Below are 18,640 nucleotides of genomic sequence, written 5' to 3' on the forward strand. Positions count from 1 at the left end.
CCCTCTCTTGATTAGTTAGTCCTTGAGATCCTGCTTTCCCTTTCCTTGTATTATATCTTTCTATTTGTATTTCTTCTTTGGAGTTCTTATACTATGACTCTCTCTCTCATGGCTGGGCATTAGCATGAATGCAGAAAATGGGCCAAAGACCCCAGCCGATGGTGGGACCGAAGCCAAGTGGCTGGGCTTCCTGAGGTGCGTACAAAGTACACTTTCAAGATGCCGGGGGAGAGCCAGGAAGATAGCTCAATAGAATAAGTGCTTTCCTGGCAAGCCCAAGGGCCTGAGTTCAATCCCCGGTTCCGCGGAAGAAAGGAAGATAGATAGATATCTAGATATCTAGATATCTAGATAGATAGATAGATAGATAGATAGATAGATAGATAGATAGATGCTGGGGGAGAGCACAGCATAGTGAAGACCCAGGTGCCTGTTAGGCTTTTGTTTACCAACACTAGGCCAAAGGAAGAGGAGGGTCTCGTAACAGGGTTAGAGAAAGCAAATCGATTTGCCCCCTTTGCCAACGCCTGCTGACGGCCAGGGCTGCCTGAAGCGCTGAGGATTTTCAGGCCCCTCCAGGCTGGCTCAGGAGGAAAGCTCAGCCGCAGAGCAGGCGCCAGTTCCCAGGGCTGTGTCCTGCCAGGCCTTGCTGCACAGGGAGAGGCCTTCTGAATGCAAGCAGGAGTCAGACTCCTGCACACCACTCTCCCTCAAGGGCAGGGAAGGACTAGACAGGTTACGCTTGCTGGCAAAATGGAAGGCAACCTTTCAGAGCAAGTTCACTGTGCCAGCTCCTGGGAACAGAAAGCTATTGTTTATTAACTGCAGAACTTTCAAATTCTTTTTTTTCTTTTTGGTGCCAGGAATTGAACTCAGTACCTTGTGCTTACCAGGCTTATGCCCCTGAGCCATATCCCTGCCCACACCCCCTTTATGAAACAGGGTCTCACTATGTAGTTCAGGCTGGCCTCGAAGTCACTATGTAGATGAGGTTGGCCTCAACCTTGCAGTGATCCTCCTGCCTCAGCCTCCTGAGTGCTGGAATTACAGGCATAAACCACCACGCCCAAGAATTTTCTCAAATCCTGTTTGTTCTATAACATCCTGGACATTAAAGCTGCTTTGCAGTTTGCTTGGTTCCTATGCTCTGAAACACTCATTCAGTAGTGGTTAGAAATCATAGAAAAACAGCAGGTGAGAAAGGGAACGTTACGGAAATAGTATCAGTGGATGTAAATAAATCAGAGAAAGAACTGAACACGTGTCTTTCGGAGGCACACGAAAATTAGAACCCTCTGAATACTTAGCTCATCTTATGGTGTCAAGAAGGTTATTTTTCCTTCTGATATAGCAATAAAAACAATTCCAAATAAACTTCCTGAATCTTAAAACAGGTTCTGGGGCCAGGGAACCCAGTTTACATCTCAGCCCTGCTACTCACTCCCAGTAAAATTTAGGGGAAGTCACTTCACCACTTCGTGCCTCAGTGTCCTCATCTGTAAAATGGGCAGAAGAAGAGTACCTCCCTGGAAACCCTGCTGGGAGTGTTAGAAGAGCACTGGTGTGTTTAAAGTCCTTTGTAGGGTTAGGTATTATTCCTGAAGCAAAAGGGGTACGCCTCCCGAGTGCCTTTCATCCCGTGGCGACACTCAGGGCATGCACACAATGTGTCCAGGGCGAGGCTGGGGCCCAGGCTTACCTATCACCGAGACCGCGCTGAGCGGCACAATCAGCGAGAGCGGGGCGAAGGCGTAGGAGGCGAAGACACCCAGCTCACCCAGCAGCATGAGGAACAGGCCCAGCCACCATGTCTTGGTCTTGAAATAGGCCCGGGTGTCCTTGGCGCCTGCCAGGCGGATGTGGCAGTACTTCTGCAAATCCAAGCAGGAATGCGGTTTGCCCAGATATTTGGAGGGAAAAAAAAACACCGTGAAGCACGTCCCCCCACCCATCTACACCTGCTTTCAACATGAATACAGCTAGCCCCGCCTCGTCGTCTCTGGAGTCCTTCAGAGAAGAAGGAAACAGGGACCATCCAAAACCAGCTGGCTGTTATTCCAAGACAAGTTGTTCTCCAGCTGCCTAAGAAGCGTGAACACTTCCCTGGGGAGATATGCAACACTACACACCTGGGCTTGAACCTCAGCTGGGCTCTGCCGAGGTGTGGACAGAGCCTGGAAATGGGCATTTCTAATGCCTGTCACAGGCAGGCATGGTCCACGTGGGGACCACAGTCTGGGAAGCCCCACTTGGGCCAGCTCCCAGGTGGCTTCTCCCTCAGGCTGCAGGTCCCAGGAGTCTGCACGCGTGGGATGGCTGCTCAGCCTTGCTCCCTCCTGGAGGTGGCCGGCAGCTCCCTAGGGGGGTAGCCCAGGGACCACATTTTCCAGAAAAACATACAGAGACGTTCATATGCACACATGCACACGCACAGCAGTGAGATGCGCAAGGCACACATGTACAAAAACACGCAACACATGTGTGCATCCACAGGGCACGGGTCTCCTGCTGCTCCAACCAGGCGGGGCAGCTCCAGCCGGTGTGCTGTGGGATTTATCCAGCTAGTGGGTGTCAAGTCTCAATTTGGGCTTCTGAGAAGCTGCCCTTGAGACGAGAACATGGGAGCATGGGGTTTCTGTGGGAAAGGCTTCCAGGAAGTACAAGTAAGGGGGGGAAGGAGAGAGGAGGGAGGAGGAGGGGCTGAGGGGGAGGGAGATGGGAGGGGGAGGGGCCTAGGGGGAGGGAGTTGGGGGGGAGGGAGTTAGGAGGGGGAAGGGAGTTAGGAGGGGGAAGGGGAAGGAGGGGGAGGGAAGGGCAGAATGGAAAGGAACCAATGAAAGCCGCATTCATGAGCAAATTAATCCCCTGGGCTTGGGAACTCAGGGCTCTCATCCCCACAGGCTGGCTGCCTCCAGGGGCATTAGCACTTCCTGCCTCCAAGACGCACCTGCAGACAGAAAGCCAGTTTCTCGTGCCCCCCAGAGGAGCTCCTCCAGCTGCCAGCGTGTCCCAAACCACAGCTGTCTGCACACAGCTGGACCCAGGGGCTGTGTTTAGTAGCTGCAACCTGGATGCATCTAAGCAAGGGGCAGTGCGAACACCAGGACAGCTCAGCAGCCTGGCGAACAGGAGAGGCTGAGAGGCCCACAGGAATCACCGCACAGCCAGCGGGAGGGGGAGAGGGGAGGAGAGGAGGGGAGGAGCAGGAGGCTGGCCTGGTGGGGGGTGGGAGTGGGATGGGGGAGCAGAGTCCAGAGACTCAGGAATAGCCCAGAAGGCAGAGACCCAGGCGCACCCCTCCACAGCACAAGGAGGGCACAGCTGGACTTAGACAAGACACCCAACCCACCTGCCAGACGGTGCTGGTGATCGACTTACCTGCAGGTTAAGCGCGATGCTGACCACGAGGTGCCCAAAAATCGCCAAGAGGGCGCCAATCAGGTTTTCCTAGAGGGAAAAGTCAGAGCAGCCATGAGCCACACGCAGGCTGGGGGCCCCCAGGTCGCAGCTGACACCCCACTGTGTGCTGTTGCTCTCGAAACCAGAACGACGCTCATCATTCCCGTCCCTAGAGGAGCTACAGGGATTGGACCTCCCATGGCCACCTTGCTGAGTTATAAAATGCCCCCTGAACTGGGTGCTTCCCAAAAATGTCGTTTTCAGGTATCTGTGGACATCACGACCTGCCAAGGCCTAAAGACACTCGCTCCTCCACAGCCGGGGCTGATCCATCTGCTATCCCCTCACACGGGAATGCAACACTCAGGAATCAGAACCTGTGACAGCAGTGTGGGTTGTCGCTTCTCCTTTGCGCTGTCCTAACAGATGAGCACGTCCCGGGGAAGCTCAGTGCAGCTCGGTGACTTGCTTAGTGTGCCTTCAGTTATTTACTTTATAAAAAGTTAATTGACATCACTTTATGGGTAATCCTTTGGCATGGTATTTTATTTATTTATTTAGTATTTTAGGGAAGGGTCTACAGGGTGATCAGGGTCTCACTACTAGATGGACTTGTAGTGATCCGCCTGTTTACAGCCTCCCAAGAGCTGGGCTTACAGGCATGCGCCACCACGCCCAGTCTTCATTGCCATCTCAGTGTGTGGTGGTGGTGGGGCACTTAGTATGGTATTTAAAAATGTTTTTAAATCTTTTTTAAAATTTGGTACAGGGTCTTCCTAGGCAGCTCAGACTCATAGTGATCCTCCTGTCTCAGCCTCCCCAGCACTGGGATTACAGGTGTGAGCCACCACATCCAGTTTCTGGGCCAGCATAGCATGTGGTACTGGGGATTGAATCTGGGTCCTTGTGCTTGCCTAGGCAGGCACTTAGACCACCAAGCTATCTCTCCAGCTCTGACATAGTATTTTTTTTTTTCAAACTAACTACCACTACCATGCATGTATTCATTGTAGAGCAATGAGGAAAAAAATACACAAAAAATAATAACACAATAGAAAAGCTACCTGTTTTTTGTTGTTGTTGTTGTTGTTGTTGTGCAGGGTTTCACTACACAGTCCACATTAGTAGTAATCCTCCTGATTTCTGCCTCCCAAGTGCTGGGATTACAGGTATGTGCCACCATGCCTGGACTCCATCACCGGCTCAGCGCACCCGGAGGTGGGGCCGGCGCAGCATGCGGAACCAGGGATGGAACCCTGGCCCTGTGCTTACCTAAGCAAGTGCTTAGTCCACTGAGCTATACCACTGGCCCTCACCTGTTGTTCTTTAACCCACAGATTTCTATAAACATTTTAGTTCTTATTCCTATAAATGTTTTTCTGCCCATAAATGTAGGTATCAGTGGAAATGTTAATTTACTTTAGAAACATAAGATTATAAATCCTGCTGGTGGGCTGGTGAGATGGCTCAGTGGTCTAAAGCACCTACTTAGAACAAGCTTAGCAAAGCACAGGGACCGCGGTTCAATCCCCCAGCACCACATGCCAGCCAGCCTTGCCCCCAGTGGGCTGACCACACACACACAAATAAATAAATAAAATTTAATAAATAAATAAATAAATCCTGCTGGCACAGATAACGGTAAAGAATGGAGTGGCCTGTTTCTCTTTCTCTCTCTCTCTCTCTCTCTCTCTCTCTCTCTCTCTCTCTCTCTCTCTCTCTCTCTCTCTTTTTACTCAACATATTACAAATTTCTCTGTCAAAGAAATTTAATCATTTTAAAAGTCCCAAATAACTCATTTTTGGTGAGCTACAGATTTGTCACTGTACTGCTATTATTTAATATTTAGACTGCTTCTTATTTATTCTTGGGGTACTGGGGATTGAAGTAGGGATCCTGTGCTTGCCAGGCAGAGGTGCTTATGCCACTGAGCTATACCCTCCACCCTTGTTTCCTTTATTGAAAATAAGGCTATGGCTATTTAGGTCCTGCAGAAAGAGAGATGGTTGCCAGGCTGTCGAACCTTGGAAAACACTGATACCTCTGAGGACCTAGTTAGGGGAACCCTGGCTCGGTTAATCTCCGGTGACCCTTTAGCTCTGAAATCCTGCAGTAGGACAGGAGGGTACTGTTTCTGCCTTCAGAGAGCTTTACTTTCTGTGTGCGTATCGGGTGGTGCACACCCGATATCTCAGCTACTTGGGAGGCTGAGCCAGGAGGTTCATAAATTTGAGGCTAGCCCTGAAAAATGACTTAGTGAGATTCTGTCTATGAAGTAAAAGAAAAGGGAAGAGAGGACAACAGAAGAGAGGAGAGGAGAGGAGAATAGGATGAGGAGGTAGCTTGGTGCCAGATGCTTGCTTGGCATGTGTGAAGCTTTGGGATCAATCTTCAGTACCACTAAGAAAAAAAAAAAAAAAAAGAAAGAAAAGAAATCCCCCCCCCAAAAAAAAAATCAGTGCTGTAATTGAATGTCCTCATAGACTTATGTGAATGAGGCTCTTGGGATAAATCTCAGAAGTGGAATTTCTGCTCAAAGCATACTGAGCACTGAAGCCACCTGATATATCTTGTCCCCAACACACTCATCCATGTTATTGCGCCACTACACACTAAAGCAAGCTGTACTTAGCCAAATATCAATAATCCTTCCCAGGATGTATCTTTACCAGTCCCCTTTGCCCCTCTGGCGCATGCCCTTCCTTCGGAAGCCCTGCCCAATCTTCAAAATGTGGGCCAGACCCCAGGAATCCACAGTGATGGGGACCACACAGTTCCTGCTCTCAGAGGCTCCTTGCTCTGGAAAGGGACAAGGACAAGCAGATCCGTGGTGGCTGGAGTTGGCTGGGGCCTGCTCCTCAGGATAGATGACCCTAAGAAGTGAGGGCCACCCGGCTGCCCACCTTCTCACTCGCTCTTGAAAGGCGGAGGGACAGCATGGGTGACAAAGGAAGAGGGACACCTATTGGCTGAGGTGGTCATAGACTAGTTAGTGTCTCTGACCCCCTACCCTCCACCCCGGCAAGGCCCTGGGCTGCAGCGTAAGGGAAAGATGCTGAGCCTGGAGCCTGGCATGTGGTCCTGGCTCTATTGTTACGTTCGTATTACCTTAGACAAGTCCCTGGTCACACCTGTGTATCCCCATTGGGAAACAGTAAATCCTGGGCTGGAAGCTGGCTAGGACCCCTCCAGCCTACTCCACACCAGGCGCCCACAGAATCAAGTGAACGATCAGGCCACACCAAAATGGATTTACATCAAACACACACACAGAAAGTAAAACTCTCTGAAGGCAGAAACAGTACTCTCATGTCCAGTCTCAGGATTTCAGAGCTACAGAGTCACCAGAGATTAACCAAGTCAGTGTTCCCCTAACTAGGTCCTCAGAAATATCGGTGTGTTCCGAGGTTCTACAGCCCGACAACCTCTCTCTCTGCAGGACCAAAAGCAAATCAAACAGGATTTGGCGGGCTTCTGCGACAATTCTGAGAAATAATAAGGATGCCTTCTAACACCGCACTCCTTACCCAGTCAGCTTCAGACATTAGGAAATTACAAAAAATATCTTTGGGATCCAAAACTCCCAACAATGACCTTCTAAATGCTGCTAATTCTTGTTCTCGCTCTCTCTCTCTCTCTTTTTTTTTTATAACCAAGTATTAAGAGGGAGAAAAAGGGCCTGAGGACTCAATGAGAATAAAAGGACAAAACATCTATGGAGCTCCTTGCTGCATGGCGGTGACCACTGGCTTCTCTCTCAAGGAAAGTAAGCTAACTGGGATGTGTCAATCAGGCAGGCAGGTGGTTCACTGGAAGAGCAAGTCACCTTGGTCTACCTGTAGCAAGATGGGACCCTGGGGGAGCTTACTGTCCTGAGGATCAAAGGACCCTGGTCCAGGTCCCCAACTGTTGTCCCTGGAATAAGGAAGCCTGAGGTTCCGGCCACCCTCCAGCCTGACATCACCCTCAGCGGGAGGGCGCCTTGGGCAACAGTGGACGCTGCAGGTGGGGCCATCGATGTCCTCCTTGCTGGTGGGGCCTCTTACTCTGCCATTACCTTCTATTCCAGACAACAGCTCCCAACTCTTCTTGGATTATGTGCACCAAAAGGGCCAACGCTTGTGAGCAAATGCTCTACTCTTCCTTTGTGCTATGGCCTAATTTTCTCCTTATCTATGCCTTCTTGGTAATGCCTGAGTGTGCAATGCCTTTCCTGGGTCGAGACTTCTTCACAAAGATGGGGGACTCGAGCTATCTTCGGCTCACCTAGCAACCCCACAATATTGACAGTGGTTGCCTTTTCTGGCAGTGCCGATAATGATTCTGTCATCCCAAAGGGCTGCGCAAGACCTGGCAACCAACAACCAAGGCTCACGAGCTCGTGCTTTCTGCATTCTTGACACTCCCCAAGGACCTACGCCTCTTCCTTTGGAGGCTCCTGCACACACACACAGAGACAATACTAGCAAACAGGTTGTCAACTGATTTTACCCCCTCTCCCCCGCATTGTCTCCTTGCCTAGTGTTTAGATACTTACTAGTTATTTTATTATTTAGATCCCCACAAGATGCATGGGAGCTTTTCCAGCTAGCCCCTGTGAGACTCCACTGCCACAGATCTGAAGTTCTTGTCCCAACACACTGCAGTTTGTGCCTCGCCATCCCCGACCTACCTTCCACCAGAGGGCTGTAAGCGCCCTGGGTATTCTCCTAATGGGAACCTTTATTATAATTAAATATCTGCTCATTTGTGCTTCCAAGGGACACGGGCTCACCTGCTTTGCTCTATAAATCTGATCTTCAGTTCAGGTGCCATCTCTCTTGTTGAATATCTCTCTTATTGAACTATATTCTATCTTTTATTTCTGAAAGGGCTTTTTGTCCCTTATCTGCCACACTGAAGGAGTCAAATTCCTTTCTCAAGGTGTCACTAAGTGAAAAAAAAACCAAAAAACTCATAATTGTTAACGCCTTTTCAAAAGATGAATTTGATAGGAATGGTGAAAGCAAAATAAATCCTATGGCAAACTAGATGTGGCTTATCACTTTGCTTTGGAAAAAAAAATCCAACGATGCTTAATCATACTGACAGCTGATATGCACATAAGACTGGTTTATTACTACAGGATTTTTAGCATACAGCTTCGAAGACGTTCTAAGAATTCAGTGAGACTTACAACAGCTCTCTCCCATCCCAGGTGTCGTGGTTTGGGGTTCTTGCAAGGGGAACAATATAATACAGGACACATTTTTATAATAGTATTTATAACGAATCACCTAAGGATCATATACTAGAAGTACAGGAAATCTGTCCAAACACATAAACACTAAAGACCCCAGCTGAGGGCCTGGATCCTAACACCCTGCATGAGTCCAGCTGAAGACCTAGAGCTCATAACAATGTCTCCTACAAATCCAACAGGAGGCCTAGAGCACATGACAAAGTCTCATGCAGGTCTGCCTCATGGATCTGCACTGGAAAGGCCTGTCTTAGTCACTCGTTGCTGGGACAAATACCCAACTCTTAAAATGAAGGAAAGGTTTATTTAGCTCACAGTTACTGGAGGGTTCAGTCCATATTCAGCTGGCTCCAAGGCAGAGCGGCACATGACAGAGGGCAACCTTTCATGGCAGAGGCAAAGGGCAAGAAGTGGAAGCTTCTCAAGCAGGAAAAGGAGTGGTCGCAGCTCAAGCAGCTAGCTTCTCTTTCCTCACCCTGAAATGCAAATTACCTGCCCCAGGGCAGGAGCAGCATCCACACCCACAATAATCAATCACAAACTCTAGAAGCTGCCCCAAGACTCCATGAGGCTTTGCGGGGACAACTATACACAAATCATAACAAGGCCCAAAGGTCAGTGGTGGAAGCTAGGAAGCCTATGCCAACAGGACGAAGGATCTGTGCTGGCAGGCTGAGGGAGCTGCACTGGAGCCAGGAAGCGACACTCCAGCTAAGCACCAGAGCTCCCCCAAAAGTACCACAGCCATCCTCAGCAAGCGAGGACCCGAACAACTCCCGAGCTCTTCCAGTGATGAGGAAAGCCGAGTTCCCATCAGGAAAGCCAATGCAGCAAGCTTCCCATGAGGCTGAGCAGTACACCATCTTCCCTTCCACAGCCAAGAAGCGATGCTCAAGACGAGGACCAGAGCATTTCATGTTCATTGGGAAAGCCAGCACATCAAGGTCCTCCAGCAGAACAGCCCAAGAGATCTAGCAGCTTCCAACAGCTCTCAGCTTCTCCAAACAGCATCCCTAACAGCACTTTGGCAGCTTCTCTTGTTCTGCCATTACGCTGCTGGCAACAACCCCCAGGTGGGACTCCCACACCCAGCACCATGCTAGTTTAATTCGGCTGGGCGGAAGAAGTTGACCACCAGTTAGAAATCCCCTACACCAGGTACTTACTCCACTGTGAACAACGCTCATAGCACTCCCAGCTTCATAAATCCAAGCTTGCAACAGAATTGATGCCAACCTCTCCTTCGTCCTAGTAAGCTATATTCATCTTGCTATTCATTTTTTTTAAAGCCTCATTCTTCTCAATCAAATATTCATTTCTAATACAATAGTTTGGGGGAAAAATAGTTTGGGGCTCAGTATTTGTAAAACTGCACAGTGTATTAATCATTGCTTGTACCCCAAAATACCCATAGAATACTTTTTTTTTTTTTTTTTTTTTTTGGCTGAATTGGGATTGAACTCAGGCCCTTGTGCTTGCCAGGGAAGCACTTATTCTACTGCGCTATCTCCCTGGCCCCCTCCAAAGATTTCTTCTGATTGAACCAACTCTTCAAAACCTCATGTTCAAGAAAGTTTTAAAAAAATGCAATTACATGCTTTGTATCTTTTCTAACAGATACAAATCTATTATTATTATCATCATTACTATTAGGACCAAAGGCCATTAGGCTGAGCCAGTTTCAGTGACAGGTTCCTAGACAACCAAACCCATCAATATAAAACAGAATTTAAACTGAGCCAATCAGAAACAGCCTGCTAACCTCTGACCAGGGATTGGACACACTCAAACAAGGCAAACCCTGAGCTACAGCCAATCAGATCAGACAGTTTCTTTGTTTTTGCATTCACCCTGTGGAAGCTTGTTGCCCATACTGCTAGGGGAGCTCTCCCCAGGTCTCCTATTTTGAAGGCTGCTCAATGCATGAGTGAGGCTTTGCTCAAATAAACCCTATTACATTTGCCTGAAGATTTTCTTTTCACAGAAGATGACAGGTGCTCAGAAACTTCTAAGTGTTAAAAGGCACACTTCTGGGAAGATTCTGTATGGGAAATCCAAACTGAAGGAGAAAGAAAAATCGAGTCTGACCTTCAACAGCTCAGGGACTTGGTTTAGGTATTTTTCAGAAGCGTGGTGGTGGGTACAGGGTGGTCTTCATGTTCAGGGGCTTCAGTGAGGAGTAACAGAGTTAAAAAATATTAGTATTTATATACTTTACAAATACTGTATTTTAACTTGTAATGGAACATTTTAAAGGGCAACTAAAAGGTGTGAGGAAGCAGGGAGTGTTTCTTAGATGGTCAAGTCTGAGGCCTTCAAGGGAAGCTATTCAGTAAGTGTGGGGCCAGTGGAGGAGACAAAGCCAAAGCCAAAGCCAGGGAGCCTGACCTAAGCCCTACCCAGCAGCCCCTGGGCTTATGCTAATGAGGGGCCATTGACTAGGGCAGGTGGAGACTGAAGGACCCTAGTTTCTAAGGACATACCAGGGCTGCCAGCTGTGGGCTCTATGGGAGACAAAGAAGCCACAGGGGCCCACACAGCTGTAGCTAGAGGGCAGCTTTCTCTAAAGGCAGGTTTATCTAGTGAGGAGACAGCACCTTACTTTCAGGGCCTTTCTGGGATGATCTGGAGAAAGAAACCTACTTTAGTACTTACAATTAAGGTCAACCATATAAATTATTAGTATCTGTACATTTTTGACCTATAAAACAGGCAGTTTCATACAGTTCAACCTTTTACTGTTATACACTATTATTTTTGCTCTGAGAGACTGAGTTGTCTTCTCACATGATGTTGAATAAATCCACAGGGGCACCTGGGAATGTGTTACTGACTTGCCACCAAGGGGAAGGGAGACTCAGAGTAGGAAGGAGAGCCTCTGCCTCCCAGACAAGACACCCATTAGGAACTGGGTCTAAACTGTGCCCCAAGAGGCTCATGTTGGGAGGCTGGTTTCCAGTGCAGCACTGTACAGAGGTTAGCTTGGGGTAAGTGGCCAGGTCACAAGGGCTCCAGTGTTATCAATGGATTAATCCACTAAAGTGGAGCCTAACTGGATGCAGCAGGTCACTGGATGTGCCTTTGAAGGGTGTATCTTCTCTCTGGTTTCTCTTCTCATCTGTTTCTTTCTCGTGGTCTTTCTACTTCCCGTCTATCATGATGTGAGCTGCTTTCCTTAGCCACGCCCCCTTGCTCTCCTTGGCCACGCCCTCCCACCCTGATGTTCTGACTTGCTTCAGGCCCAATGTGATGGAGGCCATGGATGATTGTGGCCTGAAACCTCTGAAACTGTGATCCAAAATAAGTCTTGCTTCTTTTAAGCTGGTTTTCTTAGATATTTTGTCAAAAGCAACAGAAAGCCCACTAGTATGCCATGTCAGGGTAAGTGGGGTAGAATCCAGAAATGAAAATTTTACAATTCCCAAGGACAAACCAATCAAAGCAGCAAACACATCTTACAATAAGTGTAGCATGAAGCTCCTCCTCTGCATTCTCCTTGGGCCACAGACAAGCCTATGAAGTAAGTGCTACCACTGAGCACAGTCCTTAGCCCGTCAACCACTGAGCACAGTTCTTAGCCCGTACTGGGAGGAGTGTACAGATGAACGAGCGAGCCTCGGGGCAGTGAAATTAATTACCTGGTGAGGGTAAGGACAGAGGCCTTGAAGCTAGCAGTCCGACTTCTGGCCTCCTGGTGACAAAGGCTCCTCTAGCCTGAGTCCTAAAGGTGTCTTTCAGAGGGAGCAAAGTAAATTAGGAAAAAAGAAACCTTAGCTTGTAAGTGCCACGATCCGACCAATGACTCAGGCACCACGGTACCTTTAAATGCTATTTCCACAACACTCTGACCTCCACACATAACAAGCAGGTTCAGACAGACCCGGTAGCACCAGACATAACTCACACCCTTCCTCCTAGGTCTCTCCAAGACTGAATCAGTGCTAATTATGCCCCTGAACCCTTATGAAGTGATGACTACTTCAGTTTTACAGGCATTTAAACTCAGGGAAGCAGCCACCACTGCCCAGGGGTTACGCAGCTTGAGCATACACCTACCAGCCACCCCCAGGGCCTAGCACAGGGCAACTGAGCTGTAGAAGGGCTCCGCCAGCAAGCTCCTCCCGCAGAGCTCAAGACTGGCAGATGGTGCCCAGTCCTGGGGGAGCAGGGAAGACAGGGAGATGCAGGGCAGCTTCCGCCTCTGGCTCACTGGCAGGATCCTCAAACCACTGGATTCTGCTTTGCTGAGGGGCACTTGGATTCTCACGGGGGTTATTCGGAGTGAGACCTGCCTGAGACTCCACCAATGCTGCACAGTGAGCCAGTGGCAGGGTGGACCCAGTGTGGACTCGGGAGGACAAGGGACCTGGGCTGGGTTCTGGCCTCTGCTACTTCCTTGCTGCAGGACCTCAGAGGGGTTTCTCAACTCTCCAAGCCTGGGCTTCCACATCTCAACAACAGGGGCTATTACAAACTCTCTTAGGATCATGTTACACGAAGTGGGGCATAGGGTGAAATACCACGTGACAGAGTAAATACTAGAGCAATTCTAGCTGTTACTCTCTTTCTCTTCCCTCCCTCCATCCCTCCTTCCTCTCTCTCTCCCCTCTCCCTTTTCCTCTCTGTCTCTCTGTCTCTCTCTCACCTCACACATGCTATGCAAGTGCTCCACCACTGAGCTACATCTCCAGTCACTCTCTTCCTTTTTAAAAGTTTGACCTGGGCATGCTGGCATGCTCCTATAACCCTAGCACTCAGGACACTGGGGCAGGAAGATCACTGCAAGTTCAAGGGCAGCCTGGCCTACACAGCGAGCTCTAGACCAGCTGGAACAGACAGTAAGATCCTGTCTCAAAAACCTAATTAAACAACAACAAAACTTTTTTGAACCAGGTCTAAGTTGCCCAGGCTGGCCTTGAACTTCCGCTCATCCTACCTTGGCATCCAGAGTAGCTGGAATCAGTGTGCACCATAATGCTTAGGTACTAGGGTTCACCTTTATTATTATTACTAGCAATAGCGCTAAAGACCTTCTGTCTCTGATATTTTCTCATCCAAGAAGTGATCATTTACCACCTACAACTCTGAAAAAAAAAAAAAAAATTGTTCCCAGGAAGGCAGCTACAGGTCAGAGGCAGAAAACCCTGTATGAATATTGGTATGCTCCACTCAGATCTGCCATCCCCAAGGCCTGCTTCATGTCTGCTATTAGAAGCCTCTATTTAAATACTGCAGTGACAGGACTAGTCATCACTTGCTGTTTAATCTGATCTCCCACAATGCCTTGGGCCCAAAGTATAAGCAAGTAAGTGCTAACTCCTGCAGCCTGGCTTACTCCAGGGTGGCTGCATTCCAACGGAGGGCATGCATCAGGCTGGCTCACGGGCTCGGTACCTGTCACCTGGCCCACGCACCTCTCTGACACCTTCCCCGGCAGGTGAGACATCACCTTCTGTGTAACTGTCACTTCCACACTTAATCCTCAGTGCCAGGGAGCAGAAAGGGCTTGCAGGGTACCAGCCACAACGTAAGCAGCACAAGCAAGACCAAAGGCTTGGCAGTGCACCAACTGGATGCAAATCCCACCTTTTCTACCTATTAACTATGTGGCCTCGAGCAAGTTAATTGTCTCTTTGTGCCAGTATCTCAGGGGTTGCGATAGAGTTTACCTCGTGGGCTTTGGTGAGGAGGAGCACAGACCCTGGTCCACTTGCACGCACTCAACCCGTGCTACCAGCCATTGTCACTATGGTGATGACAGCGCTGGTAATTGGCTTGGGTAAAGGGCAGGCAGACACACAGGCATCAGGGAAAAGGTGATGCCAAGGCTGGCAGGATGGATAGGATTTCTCAAGCAGAAACAGAGCGGCACAGATAGCTTAGGTTTCCTCGTCCTCATTCGGGTCACCCTCATGAGCACTGCCCCCACCCCAGCAACTGCAATTCATGCCCTGTCGGGTAGTGCAGAGGGTAAGGCTTCAGCCTACGGGTGGAGCTACACTTGGGGCTTCCTGGTGTTCTCCTCGTCTCAAATACAAAAGGCAGACTTGCGAACAGGCTGCTAGCACCCACCACTATTCTCTTCTGAGAGTGACCCACAATCTTGGAGCCCCAGGACTATTTTTGTTGGCTGCCACACCTCCCAGCCACTGCCACCCCTCTGGCTGTTAATGACTGGGCCAGGGCAGACATCTGACTCTCGGTGGGCCACCTGGATCTTCCCTCTTGTAAAGAGGGGAGAAGTAGGAGTTCCTGTACCTTCTAAACCCTCCTCTTCTTGCTCCCGGGAGTCATGAGCTTCCCTGTAAACTTGTAATTTCCCTTCTTGCGTCAGCATCTCTGGAATGGGTCTTTATTCCTTGCACTCAAAGTAGCCTTAATGGGGCTGGTGAGATGGCTCAGTGGTCTAAAGCACCTACTTAGAACAAGCTTAGCAAAGCACAGGGACCGCGGTTCAATCCCCCAGCACCACATGCCAGCCAGCCCCGTCCCCTGGTGGGCTGAGATGCCCCCCCCACATAAATAAATAAATAATTTTTTTTTTTTAAAAAAAGTAGCCTTAACAAAGCACAGGAGGGAGGAGGCAGCTCCCCCTTACAAAGCTCTCCCCCCATCTGCAGCAGAATTAACCACACCTTCCTCGGACAGTCTATGCACCTTCATCTGTTCTTCCCAGGGTCCTGTGGTATTTCCTGAGTTGAACATGTGCTGTGTGCCTGGCACAGAGTGAGGCTCTTTTTCACTGGTCCACACAGCTGCCCTAAGGTGTTGCCACTTCATTCTACAGATTCGCTACAGGATGGATGGATGAGTGAGTGTGTGTGTGTGTGTGTGTGTGTGTGTCCACGGTCACTTAGCTAGGAAGGAGCAGAGCAGGACTGGAACCCCGATCCTCTTCTCTTGACCCCACATGGATCTCAAGGAGGCTCTTAACCAATGCTCGCATGCCTGTCTTTAGCCTCAATTCTTATCCCCCATGACTTATTTATTTCTATCCTGGCATGAAGACATTCCATAATAAGCAACGGTGCTGAATTTGTGATTAAAATGGAAACTTATTAGAAATCTCATCAAGGAGCGTGTTCTGCTTCCACAGACTTTGTGTCTGTGCTGTTCTCGGCAGCCATTCATCACAGGGCCCACCGAATGCCCCATGGGTCCTTCATCTCTGGACTCTCAGTGCTCTGGCGTTTCTGGCCTTGCAGCCTGGAGAGACGCTGCTCCTCCTGGGGCCAAGGGCAGAGGAGAGGGCACAGGAGCCCCCTCTCCTGGGCTCACTAACCATAATCAGTACTTCCTCTACCCTGCACTAACCCAGGCCTGGGTACCAGACCATCAGGCCAACTCCTAGGTCCCAAAGTCCTCCAGTATTCTTCAAGTCCGCCAGTCCCGAGCTGCCGGCCTGCCCGCTTTGTCCTTCCCTTGAAAACCACATGAAAGGCTCTGATCAAGGCCTGCTCCCTCTGCGCCCTGACCCATACAGGGGTGCAGCATGCCTCCTTTTCTTGGGAACTATCAATAATAAAAAATATCTCCTTGCAGTGGCACTGAATGGTATCCAGCTCATCACTCCATCCCCTTTACAAATGAAGACCCAAGCATAACACTGTGAATTCAGAAGTTAATATCAAGAAGCAGACCGGGATGCTCTTGTTGCTTCATGGGTAAAGCTCTCAGCGCCTTTAGATGTAAGGTCCTGGTGGGCTTCCTTTGGCTGGCCCAGAACACCTAAAATTCCTCCCAAGTCAAGACTGTCTTGGGCTGGCCAGATAGCTTAGCGGACTAAAGTGCCTGCTTAGGCAGACTGCAGTGGCCTGGGTTTGCCACCCGCCCCCTTGCTGTGATTGAGACTGGGCATGGTGTCGCACACCTGTAATCCCAGCACTTAGGAGGCTGAAAACAGGACGAGTCTGATCTGTGTAGCGAGACTCTATAGACCCTGTACTAAATATACTAAAAAAAAAAAGCAGAAACTGCTACATAAATTCTAATATTAAAAAAAAAAAAAAAAAAAAAAAGACTGTCTCATTGTCCATATCGTTGCTGATTCAGTGAGAGGCGGATGACCCGTGAGGCAAGGAGGGATGTGAAAAGATCTCTGGCGATACTTATGTTCTGTCTCTTAATTTGGATGCTAGTTATATACGGGTATTTCTAGGTAAAATTTATCATCCAGTGCTAATGATGTACATATTTTCTCTATGTGTGTTATACTTCAATAAAATGGTTTAGAAAAAAAAGTTCTGACTTAAAAGTGAGCTCTATATTGGCTGGGGAGATAGCTCAGCAGTCTAAGTGCCTGCCTGGCAAGTGTATGGACCCGAGTTCGATCCCTGGTACTGCATGCTGTGCTGGCCCCCAACAGGGCATGGTGGCGCACGCCTGTAATCCCAGTACTGGGGAGGCTGAGACAGGAGGATCACTACAACTCTGAACTGCATAGTGAGACCCTATACTCAATATGTAAAGAAATAAAATATTTTTTTTTTAAAAGTGAGCTCTATCTTGACTGAGTACCATGAGGCCCATGGGCCCTACAAAGCCCATCATAGAAACACTGCCCACTCGAGAAGGGTCTGCTGCGCTCACCGTGCACAGCAGCGAGGACCAGGACTCAGGGGCCTCAGATTGTGATTTCTCAAGATGAAGTTAGAGGCCGAGGAGAGGGGCTTCGCGGGGCATCTGGTCCGGCACTCCCACACCTGGTAGGTTGTCTGATTCACCCAAAGAGATTTTATAAGATGCAGATTCAAGATTTCTAGCCGAGATATGCTCAACCACAGTTTAAGGGAGGGCAGAGATGAGGAGTTAAAAAGGTAAAGGTAGAAAGAGATGAGCCCAAACCCAAGAAATCTGCGCATATTACAGCCCCCAGGTATTTCTGGTGACCAGTTAGGATTGCAGACCAGTCATGAACTCTGCCCCTTTGTTTTATGGAGATAAAACCTGAGGCACAGGTGGGGAGGAGAAAAGACTTGCCCGAGATCACCCAGCTAGGGAGGAAGGAGCCAGGCTGAAACTCCAGGTCTCCAATATTCGGGCAGATATTCTCCCACCACAGCCTTAGAAGAATACACTAGCCACACATGGAGGGGAGATCACAGTCTTATGGGAAAATGACGAAGCAGAAGGGTGCCAGTGCCAAGGAGCCCGTGCGACCCCTCGACCATGAACTCGCAGGTCCTCCCTGGTGTCAGAGTCTGCTGGGATCACCAGAGTCAGTCCTTGCTCTAGAACGAGTCCAATTCCAGGCAGGCTTTCCACATGTGTACATCCTGCCTGGATGGCTGGCCAGAATTAGAATGATGTAGGCCTTCTCACCATCCCTAGGGTCCCCATATGTCCCCATCCCCTCTGGCATATGGGGTAGCCCAGAATGCTGGAGTATGTTGGGCAGAGCGGGCTGCGGAGTCAGAACACCAGGGAGGCAGTGGTATGGGGCAAGGGTGCTGTGGCCAATCTGTCCCAGGTTGAAATTCTGGTCAAATGGGGCAACTGCATCACCTCTCTGTGCCTCAGTTTCCTTGACTCCAAAATGGGGATAAAAATGGCAGTCAGAAGCCTGCGAAGAAATTGGATGCTAGGTGTGGGTGACTATTTCACATGTTTCCCAGGGCTGAAACCCACTGGATCCCCACAACGGCTAGGGGGTAACTGTATTATTACCCCCACTTCACAGATGAGGAAAACTGCACCTGCCGTTAGTGCTACCGTGAAGATGACCTGAGAAAATACGTAGGGAGAACCTAGTACAGTGCCTGGCACAGAACAAAAGCTCAATAAGTATCAGTCCTTACGCTTACTAACATAACTCCTATCCAGAATTAATAACCTACCAGTGCTAGGTCTGTGTACTTGCTAAGTATGGCGTTTCGCATCTTTCAGCCTCTATTTAGCAGTCCATAAAATGAGAAAGTGTGAGGGAGTTGAAGAGATGACCTCTAAGTCTCCTTTGTGCTAAGGCACTTCCATCCTCTCACCTGGATGTGAATATATATATA

General features: G+C 49.2%; 1 protein-coding gene across 3 annotated transcripts in view; it reads right to left on the minus strand.

The window, feature by feature from the left end:
- Nucleotides 1-18,640, minus strand: part of Nipal3 (NIPA like domain containing 3) — a 63,997-nt gene that overhangs the window by 25,498 nt on the left and 19,859 nt on the right. For all 3 annotated transcript variants that reach the window (XM_004637596.3, XM_023722468.1, XM_023722469.1), the window contains 2 exons: nucleotides 3,379-3,447; nucleotides 1,700-1,871 (listed from right to left, as the gene is read on the minus strand). In XM_004637596.3, the coding sequence (XP_004637653.1) occupies nucleotides 1,700-1,871; nucleotides 3,379-3,447 (241 nt within the window). The remainder of the gene's footprint in view (nucleotides 1-1,699; nucleotides 1,872-3,378; nucleotides 3,448-18,640) is intronic.

Source organism: Octodon degus, unplaced genomic scaffold (genome assembly GCF_000260255.1).
Source record: "Octodon degus isolate 3935 unplaced genomic scaffold, OctDeg1.0 scaffold00092, whole genome shotgun sequence".
Classification (NCBI taxonomy): Eukaryota; Metazoa; Chordata; class Mammalia; order Rodentia; family Octodontidae; genus Octodon; species Octodon degus.